Source organism: Moschus berezovskii, chromosome 6 (genome assembly GCF_049115385.1).
Source record: "Moschus berezovskii isolate FMDL1 chromosome 6, NW_MosBer_1.0, whole genome shotgun sequence".
Classification (NCBI taxonomy): domain Eukaryota; kingdom Metazoa; phylum Chordata; class Mammalia; order Artiodactyla; family Moschidae; genus Moschus; species Moschus berezovskii.
Window position 1 is genome coordinate 18650838 of NC_142465.1, and position 13602 is coordinate 18664439.

At 37.2% G+C, this 13602-nt stretch overlaps 1 protein-coding gene across 1 annotated transcript in view; it reads left to right on the top strand.

The window, feature by feature from the left end:
• The window catches only part of LRRIQ1 (leucine rich repeats and IQ motif containing 1), a 224601-nt gene that overhangs the window by 101323 nt on the left and 109676 nt on the right, over positions 1-13602 (top strand). Inside the window, exon 17 of the mRNA XM_055396048.2 lies at positions 7569-7688. Within this exon, the coding sequence (XP_055252023.2) occupies positions 7569-7688 (120 nt within the window). The remainder of the gene's footprint in view (positions 1-7568; positions 7689-13602) is intronic.

The window sequence follows — 13602 nt, forward strand, 5'->3', positions numbered from 1 at the left end:
TTGTTTTTGGTAATTAATTTATTTTTTATTGGAGGCAAATTATTTTACAATATTATATTGGTTGGTTTTGCCATACATTGACATGAATTCGCCCCGGGTTTACATAAGTTCCCCCTCCTGAATCCCCCTCCCACCTCCCTCCTCCCTTTATCCTCCCTCTGGGTCATCCCCGCATGCCAGCCCCGAGCATCCTATGCATTGACCCTGAACTAGTGATTCGTCTCACATATGACAACATACATGTTTCAATGCCATTCTCCCAAATCATCCCACCCTCACCCTCTCCCATAGAGTCCCAAAGACTGTTCTATACATCTGTGTCTCTTTTGCTGTCTTGTGATTATATTCTTTGCAGCCAAAGATGGAGAAGCTCTATACAGTCAGCAAAAACAAGACCAGGAGCTGACTATGGCTCAGATCATGAACTCCTTATTGCCAAATTCAGACTTAAATTGAAGAAAGTGGGAAAAACCACTAGACCATTCAGATATGACCTAAATCAAATCCCTTATGATTATACAGTGGAAGTGAGAAATAGATTTAATGGACTAGATCTGCTAGAGTGCCTGAGGAACTATGGATGGAGGTTTGTAACACTGACAGGAGACAGGGATCAAGACCATCCCCAAGAAAAAGAAATGCAAAAAAGCAAAATGGCTGTCTGAGGAGGCCTTACAAATAGCTATGAAAAGAAGAGAAGCAAAAAACAAAGGAGAAAAGGAAAGATATACCCATTTAATGCAGAGTTTCAAAGAATAACAAGGAGAGATAAGAAAGCCTTCCTCAGTGATCAGTGCAAAGAAATAGAAGAAAACAATAGAATGGGAATGTCTAGAGATCTCTTCAAGAAAATTAGAGATACCAAGGGAATATTCCATGCAGAGATGAGCTCAATAAAGGACAGAAATGGTATGGCCCTAACAGAAGCCGAAGATACTAAAAAGAGGTGGCCTGAATACACAGAAGATCTGTATAAAAAAGAACGTCATGATCCAGATAATCATGATGGTGTGATCACTCACCTAGAGCCAGACATCTTGGCATGTGAAGTCAAGTGGGCCTTAGGAAGCATCACTACAAACAAAGCTAGTGGAGGTGATGGAATTCCAGTTGAGCTATTTCAAATCCTGAAAGATGATGCTGTGAAAGTGCTGCACTCAATATGCCAGCAAATTTGGAAAACTCAGCAGTGGCCACAGGACTGAAAATGTTCAGTTTTCATTCCAATACCAAAGAAAGCCAATGCCAAAGAATGCTCAAACTACGGCACAGTTGTACTCATCTCACACGCTAGCAAAGTAATGCTCAAAATTCTCCAAGCCAGGCTTCAGCAACATGTGAACCATGAACTTCCAGATGTTCAAGCTCGTTTTAGAAAAGGCAGAGGAACCAGAGATCAATTTGCCAACATTGGTTGGATCATCGAAAAAGCAAGAGAGTTCCAGAAAAACATCTATTTCTGATTCATTGACTATGCCAAAACCTTTGACTGTGTGTATCGCATTAAACTGTGGACAATTCTGAAAGAGATGGGAATACCAGACCACCTGCAATCTCTGTGCAGGTCAGGAAGCAACAGTTAGAACTGGACATGGAACAACAGAAGCATGTAAAAATCTGCTAAAATAATTGTTGTGTGTGTGCTCAGTCACTAAGTTGTGTGTGACTCTTTGTGACCCCATAGACTGTAGTCCACCAGGCTCCTCTGTCCATGGGATTCTCTAAGCAAAAATATTGGAGTGGGTTGCCATTTTCTGCTCCAGGGGATCTTCCCGACCCAGGGATGGAATCTGCATCTCTGGCGTCTCTAGCATTGGTAGGTGGATTCTTTACCACTGAGTAACCTGGGAAGCCCATTTTAATTGGTAAAGTCTTTTAAACACTCGTTTAACTTAAAAATTCAGAACCTCACCAATACCAGATTTCAATGAAGTTCAATCTGATCACATTCATCCTTTATTTATTCACTCATCAAATAATTTTTAGAACATACTGTTATCAAGCATTGTTTTGGGTTTAAGAAATACAACTAGGAATAAAGCATACAAGATCTCTTCCCTCTTAGAGTTTGTGTCCTGGTGGAAAAGGACAACAAATTAAATATATAACGTAAATTCTGGAAATTTATGGTGCTGCACCTAAATTGAATGCTAGTAACTAAAAAATGTAATGTTTCCCTTTATTCACTCATTTAGTAAATATTACTTGGCACAAAAATTTTACAAGCTTATATCCTGCTGGGATGTGCAGATAGGTAAGATAAGTGTCTTAGACAGTGATCAGTACTGAGGGGAAGATAAATCAGGGAAGCAGGATAGGAGTTTCTAAGGAAAATTAATCATTTCAGACAGAATAGATGTGGAAGACCGGGAAAGATGACAGTGCAGCAAGAGATAAGCCATCAGGTATGTAGGGGAAGAATATTTCAGGCAGAGAAACATCAGATTCAAAGGCATTGTTTTGGGAACATACTCACAGTGTTTATAGAGCAGGAGCAAGCACTGTGACGGCAGAGGGGTAAAGGGAGAAGAGTAGGACTTATAAATCATAAATCATTGTAAAGACTTTGGCTTTTACTCTGAATGATGTGGGAAGATATTACAGGAATCTGAGCAGAGGACTCATGTGACCAAACTTACTTAGTTTGTGATATTACTCTAGTAAGTCTATAGTAGAAGCAGTGAAATCAGGAAGCTATTGCAGTAATCCGAATAGTAGATAATGGTGGCATGGACCAGAGCAGTGCAGAAGTGGTGAGAAAGTTGCATTCCAGAATATATGTTGATTTATATTGAGGGAATATATATATATATATATATATATATATGTCCTTTGAAGGTAGACCTAGTTATATTAGTATGTGGGGATGGGATTTTGAAAGACAGGGAGGAGTTAGAGATGCCTACAAGGTATTGGCATAAGCAACTGAAAAAAATAGCTTTATAACTAAGTTGCTGGTTTTTATTATTAAAGGCATAGTTTTTCAACAGAATTATCTTTGCTGTAGTACTAATACATTTAGTATTTTAGTTGACTTAATTTTTCTGGGCTGCATTCCTCAGGGAGATACATAGACAAAGCCTGAATGGCTTGGGAGGGGAAGGAATGCAATGGATTCAAGGAAACTCTGAGGGCAAGAAATGAACCTCAGTTATAGTCTCAGGATATTGTTCTGTTGCATGAGGAATGAAAATGTTATGCAGTTCAAACTTCCTTTTCTCATCAGTGGCTGAGCAATACATTTTTCAACATTGATGGTGAATGTTTGCTTCATTGTATTCAATAAAGTAAAGTTCATTATTTGATGAAACAGTCTAGCTCAGTGACTGCATCTGTTGAATGTCCTTCTGTTAAATTTGTGTCTGTAACAAAAGTAAGCATAATTCAGTCTTTCTTTGCAACTTAGAATAAGTCTCTCCTGATTTACATCATGGTACTTAAAATCAACTCAACTTCACTTAAAATCAACTCAACTTCATGGTACTTAAAAGTCAACTTCATTTTCTTTTCTCCTTCATTTTCTTTTCCGTACAATCATCTAGTTTCTTAAACTATTCATCTTAAAGATATGAATTCTATATTGTCTAGCCATCCTGCTGAGCAGAATGTGATATAGTAGAAAGAGCCTGGGCTTTAGAAGGTGCAAAAGGAACATTCATGAAGGATGTGGTGGAGACTGCTGACTGCTCACCAGAACCCAAGTTCTCCTCTTCTTTCTAGCGTACAGCCAGCCTAGGTGTTCTAGCTTCCTTGTACTTTTTAGTATGGCCCTTTTTTTCTGTAGCTCAGACTGTAAAGAGTCTGCCTGCAATGAAGGAAACCCGGGTTAGATCCCTGGGTCGAAAAGATCCCCAGGAGAAGGGAATGGCTACCCACTCTAGTATTCTTGCCTAGAGAATCCCTTGAACAGAGAAGTCTGGTGGGCTCCAGTCCATGGGGTCTCAAAGAGTTGGACACGGCTGAGAGACTATCACTCACAGAGAAGAAAAAGATGACAGGTGTATCTAATATAGCTAGGACTCTGGCCAGGGAATTGATCTGAATGTGTGAGAAAGAAAGATTAATTTATCATAGATGAATGACTATGGGAAAATAGTGGAAACGTTGGCATGAATAAATAAGTTAGAAGAAGAATCTGAACACTGATTACACATTTATATTACCTTTATTTCCCATGGCTGGAACTTGAATTTCTGACCCTCCATTGATGCAGGAGGGAGGTATCTATATGTGTCACACCAGAAAAATACAGTGTGTATAATACAGTTTAGAGCTCTGCAGAAGTCCTATCCCTGATAAGTTAGGCTGGATCCACTGTGAGACATGATGAATCAGTCCTTTCACTCTTGTCATTGAAGGTCTGTGTTAAAGAATTCCCCTTATACTCTCTTTTCCCTAGAACTGCACCTAATCTTGTTATCTTAATGGTATAAGGAAAAAGGGGATGTTGAGGAGGGATAACTGAAGAAGAGAAGATGATGTAACCAAAAAAGAGAGAGAGAGAGAGAATCCAGGGAAAGAAAACATGTTTCCTTAATGCTCTTTACTTTGTTAGCACAAGATCAGGGAAGAAGGGATATGAAGGGTACCTCCCTACTGGGATACCTCCCTAGCAGGAAGAAGTCACAGGCCCAATTGCCATGTTGAGGCAAAGCATTTTGAAAGGTATCTAGCAACCAAGAGAGCATAAATGCCAGATAAAAGAATCATAAAAGAGGAGTTTTTTAAAAATCCCCAAATGAAGGGTTCTGTTGACTGAATGTTTATGTTCTCTACGATATTCCTAAGATGAAACTTTATCTCCATTGTGTTGATATTTGGAGATGGGGTCTTCTGGAGGTAAATATGTCGTGATGGTGGAGCTCCCATGAATGGGATTAGTGCCTTTATAGAAGAGAGCCCAGAGAGCTCTCTAGCACCTACTGCCATGTGAGGACACAGTGAGGATAGAGCCGTCTGTGAACTAAGAAACTTGGTCTCACCAGACAGTGAATCTGACTGCCTTAGACTCCTAGCCTCCTCTAGAATTAGAAGGAATAAACATTTGTTGTGTAAGTCACCAAGTCTATGGTACTTTTCTTACTGCAGCCCAAACAGACTTAAACAAGAGGGAAAAAAGAAAAATAGTTTGTCTTCCCCTAAGGTAGCTAGATTGCCTATGTCAGTCACCCACAGTACGTGACATACCCAGGTCTGTAATAACAACCCAGCTGCATGAGACTAAAAACGAGGGCAGAGAGCTGATGGTACTCTCCATATGGGTAAATTAAAACGAGGAAGTCCACTTTCTTCGGCAATACTTTTAAGCTTGTTCCTCACCACACAAAGATATCCTCTCTTCTGTTTCTACTATTCAATATTGTTCAAGTTCTTGATTCATATTGAGATCTTTTCCACACAAAAGAGATTTTAACTCTCTTGAGAGGTTATAGGAGAAGGCAATGGCAGCCCACTCCAGTACTCTTGCCTGGAAAATCCCATGGATGGAGGAGCCTAGTAGGTGGCAGTCCATGGGGTCGCGAAGAGTCGGACACGACTGAGTGACTTCACTTTCCCTTTTCACTTTCATGCATTGGAGAAGGAAATGACATCCCACTCCAGTATTCTTGCCTGGAGAATCCCAGGGACGAGGGAGCCTGGTGGGCTGCTGTCTGTGGGGTTGCACAGAGTTGGACACAACTGAAGCGACTTAGCAGCAGCAGCAGCAGAGAGGTTATAATTTATTCATAGCAAGTTTAAAAGTATTGGAATATTATTTCTATACCAAAATTCATCTTTAGAGGCAAAATAATAAAAATTTAGTTAATTATACATTTTAAACTTTATGTGATATTTAATATCACACTTTTCTTATTTGATAAACTAAGTAAATAGAATTTTTATAAACAAAGGGACAAAGAAATGGGGAAAATAATATTTAATGAGAGCCTAGTATGTGACAATCATGTATTCATCACTGTGTATAAATGTATATACATTTATCCAACGCCCTTTCTTGCCTTTGAGTCTATGCCAGAGGCAACTAAAGATGGCTGACTCCTTGCCATAGTCTGTTTTTTTCTCATTTACACAGTCCTTGTTTCCACTATGTAAGTGCATGTGTGTATACAAACACACAAATACACACGTGCACGCACACACACACACACACATGCATACACCCTTGGCCAACTAGAAAAGGGGTATCTTATATGATTGGTTGGGGAAGTATGTTTGACTATCTCTTATTGGTCCACTTGGTCCTGAGATAGAAATAGCAACAAAAATAGAGAAGCTGGCAGTCATTGACCAAGTTTTAACCATTCTTGGCTAATTGTTGCGGAGATTTGGCCTACTAGGCTGGTTGTTGCAGAGATTGTGTGTTACTTCTGTTGTCATATTTGTTTTGGCAATTATCTGATTGTATATTCCTCTTCTCAAAATATATATTTTACAGAATAACAATACCAGTATTATTGCTAACAATATAATTACTAAAATATATTTAAGGTAACTTTTGTAATTAAATTTACCTTTTGATTGCATTTCACTAGGAGCATAGCCAAATAAATCTATTTCAGAGTCACTTTAAATAATTTCTGTGTGGTTATGCCCATAGAATAAAATATCTTTATATATTTTTTCAGTAGTTTCTTTTATTTCACATTTATTTTTTACAATTTTCTTAAGCATGTGCACAATTCCAAATTCAAATCTAAGCAAAGTGTATATTCAGAGACATCTGGCTTCTATTGCTATATCTTCCCCTCTGTTTTCCATATCTACAGGTAATAATTTTTGAAATTAATTTTGTACTTTATGCTTTCACTTTGTGAATATTAGCAATGACATATATTTAAATATATAAATTTATATGATATATATGTTTATTATATATTTCTATGGGTTTTCATAGATAAATGAAGGTATGCAATACACACTTATTTCTACCTATGTTTTACACTTACTATATATCCTGGAGCTTACCCCTAGCAGTGTATAAAGATACTAATTTTTTAAAAGCTCTAGTGTTCTTGGAGTTAAATTTAGGAAAGCTCCAAGATTCCTCCAGGATTATTGAGGAATCTTAATGTTTTTAATTCTATTATCATGTGCTTGGTTTATTTAAAGATGAAATTAGTTAATTGCTATGGGCCAGGATACCAAGTCTCTAATAGGGCCATTTATAAATGTTGAAGTTTTCTTTAATGCGTGTTAGTTTATTTTATACATAATCATTTGAAAATTAACAGAATTGGTTTTCCTCTGTATCTCTTTCTTCTTAATTTAGAATGGGTCCTGGAGGGATTGTCGGATAATTGATTGGTTGACCTACATGTGCAGTTGAGGGAGTTTTAAAGATTCTTTTCTGCTTACTATGAGGAAAGTCCCCTGAGATTCAGAACTTTAGACACAAGCAGTCATTTAATTTATCTTGCAGTTTTAAATGTCACATAAAGTTCAAAAAACAGATTATCGAGCCATTAAACTAAGGTCTAAGATGTTTTATCTTCCTAATGGGATAACAGAGAATCTGGTTTGGAGTTTGATCTATAACCCTGTATAACATGCTTTAAATTTTTGTTTAGGCAGTATGGAAGGGCTTTCTTTTGCGAAAGAAACTAACAACAGCTCTAGAGGCTATTAAGAATGAAGAATCTGAAGAAGAATATGAAGAAATAGATTTAGAAGATTTTACATTTGATGAAGTAAGTGCTAACAACATAAGGATATTGGTCTTAAAATATTGGTCTTTTGGAGCTAAACCTGTTTCTAAGGCTTTCATCCTGTTAACACTCTGCTATGGATTTTTTTTTTAAAGCACTTGAGAAATTATGCTTCTAATATTTTAATATCTTCGTTTAGGATACAGGCTTGTATAGTATGTAAATATGATCATAGAATATTTACAAGAATTCTTGTATATTCTTCAGCCTGATTTGTACAATGGTTTATCAGTTATTCTTCATTAAATATAACTCTGAGCTTATTTATGTCCTGTTCAACAGTGAATAGTTCTTTATTGCCTAGCAAAATGAGAACAACCTCCTTCAATTGTTTTTCAAGGGTTCAATAATCAGGCAGCAAACTCTGCAGATGTATTTACCACTTTCCGTCCATGGCGTCCACATACTGTAATCACGTTGAGCACCCTCTTACTGTACCGAGCACTTACCTTTTACATCCTTAGTCTTGCTCATTTTGTCTCCTCTTTTCTAGACAGGCAAACTCACATATTTACCACTCAGATTAAGGTAGAGAACAGATGGCTATACCCAGAAGACTTCTTCGTGCTTCCATAGTATTCATACCCCCCTCATCATAGATAAGTTTTGCCTCCTTCTGGGCTTCCAATAAGTAGAATCATCCAGTATTTACTCTTTTTTTCACGTAATAGTATGTCTGTGAAATTCACATATGTGGATGAATATAGTTATTTATATATCATTCTTTTGACTATAGAATATACTACTTTTAATCTATTATTGAATATACCAATTTTTTAAAGTCTATATACTGTTGATGGATTATTTGTTACTGAGTTATCTCTGAGTTGCCTATTATGACTAAAGACACTACAAACATTCTTGTACATGCTTTTTGATGTGCATATTCACCTTTCTTTTGAGAACTGAATTTCTGAGTCATATCGTTTACCTGTGTTTAGTAGCTAGTGTCTAACAGCATCTTAAGGTGATTGTATCAATTTACAGTCCTATCAGCAGAATATGAAAATTTCAGAGGAGCTTTTTTTTTTATCCTCACCAAAACTTTGTATTTTCATGTCATTTTCTACCACTCCAGTAGGTTTGTAGTGGTATCTAGTTGTTTTAATTTGCATTTTTTCTCATAACTGATAATGTTAAAAACCATTTCATTTGCTTATTGGCTATTTGGATATCTACTTTTGTGACATGATCAAGTGTTTGTGCGTTTTTAAGTTCGGTTGTACATCTTTTTTCTTATTGACTTGTAGTAGTGCTTTTCATAATCTGAATACTATTCTCTTTTCTCTTGCAAAAATATTCTCTAAATTCTGGGATTTCCCTTTTTTTCTCTCTTTGTGGTTTATTTTCATGAACAGAATGTTTCAATTTTAAATTAAAAACAAAAGATTTTTGTTTTCATGACATAAATCTTTGCTTACTCAGCTTATTAAGATATTCTAGAAACTTTAATATCTTAACTTTCAGCATTTAAATCTGTGGTGCATCTTGAATTAAATTTTGCCTGCAATGTGAGTAGGGGGTCAAATTCTCCTCCAAAGATACACATTTGGTTGTCTCATTGACCCACAGCTATCTGCTGTGTAGACCATACATTTTGCAATGGACTACAGTGGAAGCATTATTTAAATTCCGGGATCTGTGCATGGGTTCTCTTAATTTTTCTTGTCATTCTGTTACAGTTTATCCTTATATCAGTTCTCTAATCACTACATAATTTATGATAAATTTCATCATCTAGTCTTAAAAGAGCTCTGACTTTGTTGTTCTTCATCAAGAAAGATCTACTCTGCTACTTTTGAGCCATTGTATTTATGTACAGATTTTAGAACCATCCTATCAATTTGCACAGTAAATGTTCTAATTTTCTCTGAGATTGTAATAAATCTATGAGTCAATTTGGAAGAACTGATTTTTTTAAGAATATTCCATTTTAAAATTCATGAACATAGAATAAGTCATCACTTATTTAACTTAAAATCTCTACCCACTATATTCTGTATTTTCTTCATAGTGTTCTCGTACATTTTTCATTAGATTTACTGCAGATATTTGACATTTTCGGACATTATTTTGTTATTGTATACCAACCTTATATCCAGCCACTTTCTGAAATCACTTACTTATCTCTCAAGTCTGTTGAATATTCTGTACCCACAGTCATATCACTTGACAATAATAACAGTTTTCTTCTTTTTTTTTTTTCCTAATTCTTATGCCTCTTGTTTATTTTTCTTGCTCTGTTGTCCTGACTAGTACCTTCAGTACAATGTTAAACAGGGGTGATTTTAGAAGTCATCTTTGCTAGTTCCTGGTCTCAGGGTAAACACCCACTCCCAAGTCAGATGTTTAATATAGGTTTCTTTTAGAAACTCTATATTTGATTGAGTTAACCTTCTTAGCATTGCCTTATCTTTCCAAGAAGTTAATATATGATGATGATAATGATTCTATACATGATTTGGATTTTATCACTTTGCATGCTTATGACATTGATTTTCAAGCATTAAACCATGTATTCCTAGAACAAATTGACTTAGCTATAATGTATTATTATTTTCAGTTCAGTCGCTCAGTCGTGTCTGACTCCTTGCGACCCCATGAATCACAGCATGCCGGGCCTCCCTGTCCATCACCAACACCCGGAGTTCACTCAAACTCATGTCCATCGAGTTAGTGATGCCATCCAGCCATCTCATTCTCTGTCGTCCCCTTCTCCTCCCGCCCCCAATCCTTCCCAGCATCAGAGTCTTTTTCAGTGAGTCAACTCGTCGTATGACGTGGCCAAAGTATTGGAGTTTCACCTTTAGCAACAGTCCTTCCAATAAACACCCAGGATTCATCTCCTTTAGAATGGACTGGTTGTATCTCCTTGCAGTCCAAGGGACTCTCAAGAGTCTTCTCCAGCACCACAGTTCAAAAGCAGCAATTCTTAGGTTATCAGCTTTCTTCACAATCCAACTCTCACATCCGTACATGACCCTCGGAAAAATCATAGCCTTGACTACACGGACCTTTGTTGGCAAAGTAATGTCTCTGCTTTTTAATATACTATCTAGGATGGTCATAACGTTCCTTCCAAGGAGTAAGCGTCTTTTAATTTCCTGGCTGCAATCAGCATCTGCAGTGATTTTGGAGCCCAAAAAAGTAAAGTCTGACACTGTTTCCACTGTTTTCCCATCTATTTCCCATTAAGTGATGGGATCAGATGCCATGATCTTTGTTTTCTGAATGTTGAGCTTCAAGCCAACCTTTTCACTCTCCTCTTTCACTTTCATCAGGAGACTTTTTAGTTCCTCTTCACTTTCTGCCACAAGGGTGGTGTCATCTGTATATCTGAGGTTATTGATATTACTCCCAGCAATCTTGATTCCAGCTTGTGATTCTTATGATGTACTTTGCATATAAGTTAAATAAATGACATATAAGTTAAATAAACAACAGAATGATTTCTGTTAATTTCCAAGGCAAGCCATTCAATATTACAGTAACCCAGGCCTATGCCCAACCAGTAACGCTGAAGAAGCCAAAGTTGAACGGTTCTATGAAGACCTACAAGACCTTTTAGAACTAACACCCAAAAAAGATGTCTTTTTCATTAGAGGGGACTGGAATGCAAAAGTAGGAAGTCAGGAAACACCTGGAGTAACAGGCAAATTTGGCCTTGGAGCACGGAATGAAGCAGGGCAAAGGCTAATAGAGTTTTGCCAAGAGTATGCACTGGTCATAGCAAACACCCTCTTCCAACAACACAAGAGAAGACTCTACACATGGACATCACCAGATGGTCAACACCGAAATCAGATTGATTATATTCTTTGCAGCGAAAGATGGGGAAGCTGTATACAGTTAGCAAAAACAAGACCAGGAGTTCACTGTAGCTCAGATCATGAACTCCTTATTGCGAAGTTCAGACTTAAATTGAAGAAAGTAAGGAAAACCACTAGACCATTCAGATATGACCTCAATCAAATCCCTTATGATTATACAGTAGAAGTGAGAAATAGATTGAAGGACTAGATCTGATAGAGTGCCTGATGAACTCTGGATGGAGGTTCGTGACATTGTACAGGAGACAGGGACCAAGACCATCCCCATGGAAAAGAAATGCAAAAAAGCAAAATGGCTGTCTGAGGAGGCCTTACAAATAGCTGTGAAAAGAAGAGAAGTGAAAAGCAAAGGAGAAAAGGAAAGATATAAGCATCTGAATGCAGAGTTCCAAAGAATAGCAAGGAGAGATAAGAAAGCCTTCCTCAGTGATCAATGCAAAGAAATAGAGGAAAACAACAGAATAGGAAAGACTAGAGATCTCTTCAAGAGAATTAGAGATTCCAAGGGAACATTTCATGCAAAGATGGGCTCGATAAAGGACAGAAATGGTATGGACCTAACAGAAGCAGAAGATATTAAGAAGAGGTGGCAAGAATACACAAAAGAGCTGTACCAAAAAGATCTTCACGACCAAGATAATCACGACAACGTGATCACTGACCTAGAGCCAGACATCTTGGAATGTGAAGTCAAGTGGGCCTTAGAAAGCATCACTACGAACAAAGCTAGTGGAGGTGATGGAATTCCAGTTGAGCTATTTCAAATCTTGAAAGATGATGCGGTGAAAGTGTTGCACTCAATATGCCAGCAAATTTGGAAAACTCAGCATTGGTCACCGGACTGGAAAAGGTCAGTCTTCATTCCAATCCCAAAGAAAGGCAATGCCAAAGAATGCTCAAACTACCACACAATTGCACTCATCTCACACGCTAGTAAAGTCATGCTCAAAATTCTCCAAGCCAGGCTTCAGCAATACGTGAACTGTGAAATTCCAGATATTCAAGCAGGTTTTAGAAAAGGCAGAGGCACCAGAGATCAAATTGCCAACATCGCTAGATCATGGAAAAAGCAAGAGAGTTCCAGAAAAACATCTATTTCTGCTTCATTGACTATGCCAAAGCCTTTGACTGTGTGGATCACAATAAACTGTGGAAAATTCTGAGAGATGGGAATCCCAGACCACCTGACCAGCCTCTTGAGAAACCTGTATGCAGGTCAGGAAGCAACAGTCAGAACTGTACATGGAACAACAGTCTGGTTCCAAATAGGAAAAGGAGTACATCAAGTTTGTATTATTATTTTATATACCACTAAATTTGTTCTGCTAATATTTTTGTTAGGATTTTTGCCCTTGTATTCAAGAAGATGCTTTGCCTGTTAATCTTTCTTGTAAAATTCTGTTCAAATTTTGATGTCAACATTGTATATTTGATTAGGAAATGTTTCCTATGTTTCTGTTTTCTGGAAGAGTTTGATGTAAGATTGATGTTATTTGTTTCTTAAAAATTTGTCTTAGCACATAATCCTTTTGTGATAATGTTCCACGTGCACTTGAAAGTACATTTTTCAGGTGTTATGGCTACTGAAACCTCAATTACTTCATTTGATAGTTGTATTTTAAAGAATCTTTATTTTTAGTGATTTGGAGAGGTTTCTATCAGTTATTGACGGAAGAATGCTAAAATCTTTTATGATTGATTGTGTGTGTTTCCTGCTCAGTCATAGCCTACTCTTGGCTACCCCATGGACTGTTGCCCACTAGGTTCTGCTGTCTATGAGACTTGCCAGGCAAGGATACTGGAGTGATTTGCCATTTCCTATTCCAGGGGGTCTTCCCAACCTAGGGATCGAACATGGGTGGGTTTCCCTAAATCAGTTTTTAGTTCTGTCAAATTTGGCCTCATAGTTTGAGGATATGTATTAGGGCATATGCATTTAGAATAGTTAAATCATTGTATAATTAACCCTTTTAAAATAATAAAATTTCACTCTTTAGTTTCCCTCTTTCCATATTGAAAATGGTTATAAAAATTTTTATAAGAAAAATTAAGAATGCATAGAATCT